We start from the raw sequence: 9,358 nt of genomic DNA on the forward strand, positions 1-9,358 counted from the left end.
GATACTGTAATTTCTCCTTTCACCATAGAATTCAGTAAGACCGATGTCAAGTCAATTATTATGATATGCATTTATGCGTTGCACGCAACAGACTGATACGTTTAGTTACAATATCACCTGGATATCACCTTTTTGGCTAGCGTCCAGATTTTCGAAATCGGCGAAAGTGACTTCTTCACCAAAGTAAAACTCAATCGTTTTTCAGTAAACAAGTCGCGCATTCGCGAATAGAAAACAGCGTGGCATAAGATCAATGAAGAAAGAAATCACAATTGTCGAGTTTCTTCTTCTCGAATATTTTATGCGTATTGTATATTATTTGTTCGAGATTAAATATATATATATATATATAGAAATAATCTTGTGTAAGTAAAAAATAATAAAAGAAAATATATTATAACGATGTAATATAAAAATGTATGAAAATCGTGTGAATGATTTTATTACGAGAAAAAATATTTGCAATGACCCTGAGAGAAAAGAAAATTTCTAACCGACAAGACGAATGAAATAGATGTAACGTTACGTCGTGACGTATAAATATTGAACGAAGAAATTAAAACGCTTTACTATTATTGGTCGCAAGTCTGGCATTAAATATTTTATACATATTCGAGATAAATAACTAATTAATATTACGTTACCGTATATTGGCTGATAAAGAAAATAACAAAACACTACGTGTTTGGTATTCTCAAATCATCATCATCATTATTATCATCATCATCATCATCATCATCATTCGCTATCAATCACACATTCGAGTTTAATACTAATCTTAAATTTAATTATTTACTTGTCGATGTATATTTAAATTAAATATCTCGCCTACGAGAGAAATTGTGGTTTGTCCGTATTCCTTGACTTACCACCTGACCGACTTCTTCTTCTTCTTCTTCTTCGTCGTCATCATTTTCTTGATCATGTTCGCATCGAACGGAAAGTTTTGATAATTAAGGACGCTTCTCGACGATCGTGCAAATATTACTTATCTATAATACGTTGCACAAATTATATCAGCGATAAAACACAAAAGCACAAAGAGTCTTTACTTCTTTTTAATCAAAAATTATTTCTCTAGTCATCGTCTAGCACGTGAAACCTAAAATAATAATAATAATAATAATAATAATAATAATAATTAATATATCGCACGATTAATATTAACGCATAAAATCGTTTGAGATGAATCAAGTAATCGTTAATATAATCAAATATAAAAAATATAAAAATAAAAAAATAAAAATACCTTGGAATGTCCTGCATAAAGGATAGGCGCCACAATTGATTCATCGTCGTTGTTATCATCAGAATTATGTATCAACGAAGCAAACTCTTCGTGTTCCATTATACCCCATAAAGGAAGGGTTTCAGGACCCGTCGAAGCAACTGCTAAATTATTTACAGCTTGCGGTAATACTTGATAGGCACGTTCTATCTTTTCGAATTCATCCTGTTTGTTCTTGACGTTATTCGTATTAACTTCGTTATTATTATTATTATCATCTCTCTTCTGTGAACTATTTATGCTCGATTTATTATTATCTTCCACGCGATGTTTCGTTGCAATCGTCGCAGTTGTCTGAGGTGTCACGACGTATACTCGTTCCTTATCGATCGTTGATATCGATACTGGAAAATCTTTCCAAGAATTTTCTGACTTACTCGTAGTCTCGTTAGATCTCGATTTATCTTCGTTTACATTAAACGTATTCGATTCGTTTCTGATCGTTGGATTATCAGCGCGTACAGTCTAAGCGAATAAAAACATTATCTTTCATAAACGGTTTATTAATAATTAGATAATTTATCTTACTTATTTTCTTTCAACGGTATAATAATAAATCAATAATATCGTCACCTGTATTCTAGTTTCCTCGACCGAGTTAGGTCCCTCATCTTCGATATCGTTAAAACTAAATCCAGCCAATGCAAAAGATTTGACACTTTCTTCGCGATCTTTCGCGTGTTCACCGGATTCCGTTGTCGTGAAATACTCGTTGGGTATTTTTTTCGACGGTTGCAAATAAGGACGAGAGAAACTAGGTAATATCGTGCTAAACGTTGTTCCCCGCGAATATTCCTAATCGAAGGAAAATAATTGATAGAAATGTTTTCTTCTTTTCTTTTTTTTTTTTTTTTAGAAATAAATGCGACGACGAAAATATTTTCCCATACCTGTATAGTCCAATTGTCGATATTCTTTTGTAATCTATGAACGTCTATCGAATTATTAACCTTTTTTGTAATAACATTAGAAACCGGTACCGTCGTTGTTTCCACTTTCTTTGTATAATCGTTTAAAGTATCAAAATCACCGGATATTGTCGCAGTTTCTGGAATACTCATCACCTTGTTCTCATTTCTAGATTCTTGACTGACATAACTGTCACGATTCGATATATCGTCAAATGATATTGTCCGTGATTGTGTTCGTTCAACGTTATCTTTATTATCGTAAGATGAATGGAAAGGTAATGGTGTATATTGCGATGTATATGGAATTATTACCTGTACCTATAATACCCAATTAAAAATCATATTAATTTTGATCTAATTCAACGATTACATTCAAATAAATAACAAAGCATTTTCATTTTACCTGTTTATTTCTCTTATTTCCCCCGTATTGTTGTAAACTATGATTTTGTCCGTTCGCATCATTGTTATTTCCTAAATTATCTAACGAAGTTTCATCCTGTATCGTTCTCATAGTCGTCGACAAAACGACTAACCAAGAATCGGCGATTGACTGTGCTTGCGGTGCGACTAACGAAGTATCCAAATTTTGCAAAGCTTTATTAGTTAAAACTTTATTATTCGTCCACTTTTGTTCATTAATTTGATTAATTCCAAACAAATCTCTGATTACGGTACTTTCAGTTGAATAATTTGGATAACTAGTATTACTGTTATCCAATAACGCTAATCGATTAATTTTCTCTTGTATTTGGAATGAATTCGAACTTGATTCGTAATAAGAAGGTGTCTGAGTATTTAATTTTTCATCGATATCAATGAAATTAGAAGAAGATGATAATGATGATGATATCGAGGGAGAATCCGTACGACTTTCGCTCGTTTTTGTCAAATCGGTCAATGGGGATTGTTCGAAATATATTGGATTTTGTACGTTTGAAAAACCACCGGTACTCGATGCATGAGAATCTTCCACCGTACCGATATTAGACGAAATAATATCACCATTGTAAGTTTGCTGTCCCGATCCCGTATTTCCAAAACCGTAAGACGGATCGTTTCCAATAGCAGACGGTGAAATAGTTTGATCTGTCCTTTGGAAATCCAATCCGGAAGTATCAACGAATTGTTGATTATTCCCAAAATTCGTCTGTTCGAAATTTCCAGAAACGTTAGGCTCAGAAAATTGATTTATTCCAGCCGCATCGAAATGTTGTTTAATCACCGTGCCATCATTTTCTTGATTGTGGTTTGGATAAGCTATGGATCCTTGTTGATTCTCGTGAGAAGCACTGGAAAATGAATCTATCTGAACTCCATTAGCGGTTTGAGAATTCGAATGACTGTATCCTTGATTAACAAAATCAGTTTGACTTAATCTCGAATCGGACACTTGATGACTTTCAAAAATGGTTTGCCCTTCTTGTGGAATACCTAAATTCCTATCACCGGAATTATTCGATTGATAGATCGGTATTAATGGTAATGATGAACTACTTTCGAGAACACCCGATACGGCGGGTATTTCGTGATGTTGTAAATTTCCATTAACGGGATAATTCGATTGGGAATTATAATCGAATAATTCTGCTTTGAACAGAGGAGGCATAGGTCCTGGATACAAATGTGGATTAGGTAATGGCCCGACCGATGAATGTTGCCCATTGTGTTCGGGCAATAATGGCGGTGCGTAAAAGAAATCCGGTACTTTAACTTCCTGAGATGCGGCAGCAACTAATCCTTGATTATGAGGCGGAAGATAAGTTTCTTGATAATTCATAGGCAACCAAGGAACTTTGTTACACGGATTACAATTCTTGTCTTTGACTTGTGGCTTCAGTTTGTTGTAAATATCCGAAGGCGTTGGTGGTTGCGGTAAAGGTGGCCTGTCAAAAACAGGAGGTATTGGTGCATTGTAAATTTGGAGAGTTGCTAACGGAAATCCAGCAGACGATGGTAGTGTTTGTTGTGGGGATGGTGGTGGTGGTGGTAACGGTGGTACGTGCGATTGTAGAAACTTTGGTGGATGAAGCGTATCCGGAGGTGGTGGTGGTGGTGTTTCAACAGAAGTACCACTTGTAAATGGATTTAACCAACTAATAAACTTGGAGAAGTAACCCGGAGATTCAATAGGATTTGGATTAGCAGTTCGCCCAGTTCTTCCTCCGGGAAATACGCGTGATGGCGTTTGCGGTAAAGGCGGTGGAATCAAAAATTCGCTTAAGGCGTATCTTCGATTTCGTTTTACCGAATTTGGAACGGCCCGATCGTTGTCCGATGATGAAAGTGTACCAACGACACATGTCAACAATACTAAGAACACCAAGACCTAAAAAAGAAAGCATTCGTATAAAATGTTAAACGTCCTTGTTCTTCATACATTATACATATATGCTTGTAAAAATACTTGACACCTGCACGAGAATCTCTCGTACGCTTTTTTTTTCTTTTTTTTTTTCTTACAATTTGAAACGCATCGATTTTATTTTATATCGTCAATGTGGATCTCGCATTATCTGCTATGTAACGCTTACAACATGCTCGCGAAAATGTTCCGCGTGACTATGCGAAATAAAGTAATAAGATTCGCGTACTTTACACGATGTATTTTCGCATAACCACTTGGTACGCTTGAAAATTTATGAAAGTTCGTTCATTCGTTCGTTCGTTCGTTCGTTCCTCCGTTTACAACGTTAAAAAAAAAAAAAGAAAAAAGAATTATGTATGAGTATATCTCGTAGCAGTCAATGGCATACGAGTATATACACACTAGCTTAAAGTGGGTCACTCCGTGAGAATCATTTCGAACCTTCCACAGATTATGTGTGCCGTACGCGGAACTAGACTCTTCTTCCTACTCGCATATACCATAGTCTTTTATGAATCGATAATTATTTTATGAAATATAATTAATCTTTTCAAAGAATAACTCCTTTCCTCTGAATGGTTCAGAGTGCACAATTTTTTTTTCCTTTCCAATAAAACGTCATTTCTAAAATCCTTTTTATACGATCAGTATTCATAATTACTATACATTAAACACATGACACATCGTACAAATTTGATTGAATAATATATTACTAACAAAATATATTTCGCTTAAATAAACGTGTCAAAAATATTTCGAACAATATCACCCTATAAAATATCTCATTAATATTAAAATGAAATATATCATATTTATAAACAAAACAAATAAATTAATAATATTTTCAAATCATATTAGAATGCAATTAAATTCAATCTTTTCTATAATATTTAAAAAAGTCATTATATTATTATTATAATATTTTCTTTATCCTAATTATATATCGTCACGTACTTTTCTTTCCATTCACATCCCATACATACACACACACATACATAAATAAATAAATAAATAAATGAAATCTGAAAATGAAGAAGTCTTTTCCGAGATTCCTAATTCTCATCCTTTCGCCTATTCGCACACTACTTCCCCACCCCCACCGCCCTTCTCCACCCACCTCTTACTATTCGTGCAGAAAAAAGAAACACGTGCACGAGTGATCTCAGAGGCAAAGGCTACGAGGAAAACGAATCTCTCTGGCATATGTGTCCGTATCCATGTGTGTCGATGTGCGTGTACGTGTGTGTCGATGTGTAGGTCGAGAACGAGTCGATTTGTGGCCAGGCTTTGAGACTTTCTCACACGAGACGCAGATTGAATGATTCTCTTGGCGAGCTTCACGTGCCATTTACGTGCCAAAGAGAATACACATACACATAAGCATGCGTTCGTTCACTGTGTGGAGAGAGAACGAGAGTAGTTGCGCGTGCACGCGTATACGCACGTATACAGACACAGCAGCCAGGCATAATCTTAAAAACGTGTTTTGCGTCAAAGAAACCGGAAACGACATAGGAAAGTGAAGGAAACGGATAAATGAGAGGTATAGATTGGATTGTATTATCTACAACTAGACCCTCCTCCGTAGGGATTCCACTAATACATACGCAAAATGCAAATTCGTATAAGAACGGCTTTCTTCCCCCTTTTTTTTTGTTTCTTTCTCTCTCTTTCTTTCTATTTCTTTTCTTTTCTTTTTGTCTCTCTCTCTCTCTCTCTCTCTCTCTCTCTCTATCTCTACTTTTTATTTCTTTTTCTTTTTCTTTTCTTGTTCTTTTTTTCGTTCTTTCTTACTTTCTTTCTCTTTGCCGTACTAAAAGCAATTTTAACTTACAATGGCGAATAAGAGAATCCTCGCACGTTATGGTATTACGATTTCAACGTGCCAAGTAGCAAAGATTTCACTGATTCGTTCCGCTCGACCCAACTTGTTCCTTCCTCGTCTGTATTTTTATATTTTCCGTTTTTTTTTCTTTTTTTTTTAAATTACAAATATCTCTCTGAATTAAATTACGAAGGAAAACGATTCGATTAAATCGTAAAGAAATAAATTTGGATTGTTTATCATCGAATGGTATAATACGCGAAAGATCATTGCCATTTCGTTTATCTCAATTGTTTCTTGTAAAAACATATCTCCCCTCCCCCCTAACATAATTAAAGAAAAAATATAATATAAATGGAAGAGAAAGACGAATTATAAATTTTATCATATATCGTAAATTTCATTAAATAGAAAAACATCGAAACGTCTAAGATTCATTCGAATCTTAGATAAAAAAACAACAAATTGTCATGAAGATAATTTTAATGACAAAATTGTACCTTCGATCGAGGATGAAATCGTGATCGAATATCACGAAACACTTTGAGATCTCACCGAAGAGAGAAGTTCGTGATACTCAGTTATATGTTTATAATATGTATATATATATATGTGTGTGTGTGTGTATGTATATATGTATGTAGATGCGCGTACGAGCTCAGCAATGTAGGTAAGTAGACTGTGGGGATTATGAGAGTCGACCTACGGGGAGAAAAGACGATGTAATGCGCATGTATGTAATATGTGTGACGCATATTCTTGCGTTTATGTATTGGTGACCACGTGTATCTCTCATCAAAGCGCGCGCCAAACATGAAAGTTTTGTATGAAAAGATTCAACCGACTTTAATCGAGAAGAACCAACCACACTAATAATAATTAATAATATTGTTAACATATGCTGAACATATTTTTTTTTCTATCTCTTTATCTATTTATTAAAAATGATATATTATATATTATATTAATTTTTATAGACTATTTTAATTTTCAAACTATTTCTATTAACGTTATTACTTGACAAATAAACGTATATATTATAACACGCAAATAATTATATTTTTGAACCAAACTATTATATTATTTCTAATAAAATTTAATAAATTTATATTTTTGATGTCGATACTTTAATAAAAATATATAATCTAAGAACGATTTTGTGTATTAATTTGTTCTATAATATTTTAACAAAACTAACGAACCGATCACTTTCCTCATGCGTTGAATTTTAATCAATGTATTATTATTATTATATTTAGTACCATGCTACCGTGTATTATATCTTCGATCTTTTAAACTCTCTCTCTCTCTATCTGTCTATCTCTCTCTCTTACTAAATTTAAATTAAAAAGTGAAATATCTTAATGAGTACAATTATTATGATGGAATAAGAATAATCCGAAATTAAATCGGCCGAGTAACGTGGGAAATTGTTAAGTGAAAATTAGATCTCTTGGATGATTTTATAGGAAAGACAAGACACCGGCGAACGGTTGTTGTCGTCTAACGGTACTTTTACGAAATTACGCGAACTGATGAAGATAATTATAAGATAGTACATAGATTAGATGACGAAGGGAGAGTTTGTTTTATCATTTCAAATCGCACAATGTTCTATTTGGACGTAGGTAAGTCTATTAATAAGAAACGGTTAATATATATTATCATCTTTTTTATTTTCGAAAGAAAAAACAAATAAAACGAAAATTTTTGTTTTCAATTAAAAAAAATGATCCTCACCAATTTATCCGAATTTTATGTATATAAAACACGTCTATTGTGTTCTTCGTGTTATATTCTCTCTACATAATTCTAACTTGCGTGTTTCAAAGAAAATTAATGAATATAATTATCGGAAGAACAAAATCATTTGTCTTGACAAATTAACAAAGTTCTAAATTATATATGATCGTAATTAATGAACACTAAGAGAAAGCAGTGTACCAAAAATATTATCTAATTGAATTTACCATTCTCATTATGTGCGTGAATATATTTAAGCTTTATATTTAAGAAATATGTTAACAAATTTCAATAAAAATAAGGATATCCGGTTGAGATTTAACGTAACATGACCCGATTTTTGAAAATTTTATTTGTTCATCGATAACGAGGATGAACGAACTCAACAAACGGAAAGTGACACATTTCGCGATCCTTCGACAAAAGAATTTCTTTCTTTTACTGACATCATGTCAGGAAAGAAAGACAAAAATTATTTATTACTGTCTCTCTCTCTCTCTACTTCGAACTAACAAACGTTTTATTATCGATAAATAACATTTCGATTAAAATACTGGACAGCTATGGTAAATACGTATATATATACTTAAAATAAATTCTATTTATAAATTCTATCTCTTCCAGAAACATATTTGCCGATAATTATGACAATGCGTATCGGGTAATTAATAAATTTATTTTATGATTTATCTAATAAAAAAAAGAAAAAGAAAAAACAAATAATTGTAATATAAAAAGAACGAATCGTAAGATTAAAAATTTATAACCGATAATATGCTGTCATAATTACCGGCACGTATAACAGAAGAAAGATTTGAGATAATTAAAAACACTCACGCGATGAATGTCCATCTCTCTCTTTCTCTCTCTCTCTCTCTTTCTCTCTCTATCTCTCTTTCTCTCTCTCTCTCTCTCACTCTCCTTCTACCTCTCAGGACCTTCTTCTCTTCAGCATATCACACCTCCTCGGATAAATAAACGAAATTAACAATAACGAAACAATAACGCACTTTCTTTTACAAGTGATTTAAAAAAAAAAAAAATAATATTCTATTTAACTTCTTCCCCGACGAATATGCAGATTTCAAATAAAAAAAAAAAAAAAAAAATTTGAAAAAAAAAAAAAAAAAAATTAATAATCAATTAATATACGGTTGCTCGCGTATAAATTAAATTAAATGAAAAAAAAAAAAAAAGAAATCAAATTAAACAAGTGAATCAAC

General features: G+C 32.8%; 1 protein-coding gene across 1 annotated transcript; it reads right to left on the reverse strand.

Annotated features, from left to right (window-relative positions):
- Positions 1-633: 633 nt before the first annotated feature.
- Positions 634-8,995, reverse strand: LOC106793602 (GATA zinc finger domain-containing protein 7). Its single transcript, XM_014760651.1, has 6 exons — positions 8,973-8,995; positions 2,603-4,528; positions 2,179-2,517; positions 1,862-2,083; positions 1,250-1,753; positions 634-1,102 (listed from the first exon to the last, which is right to left on the reverse strand). The coding sequence occupies exons 1-6, from the start codon at positions 8,985-8,987 to the stop codon at positions 1,082-1,084; spliced, it is 3,027 nt and encodes a 1,008-aa protein (XP_014616137.1). The 5' UTR covers positions 8,988-8,995; the 3' UTR covers positions 634-1,081.
- Between the last annotated feature and the right edge of the window lie 363 nt (positions 8,996-9,358).

This window comes from Polistes canadensis, unplaced genomic scaffold (genome assembly GCF_001313835.1).
Source record: "Polistes canadensis isolate GaletaPanama2010 unplaced genomic scaffold, ASM131383v1 scaffold_16, whole genome shotgun sequence".
NCBI lineage: Eukaryota > Metazoa > Arthropoda > Insecta > Hymenoptera > Vespidae > Polistes > Polistes canadensis.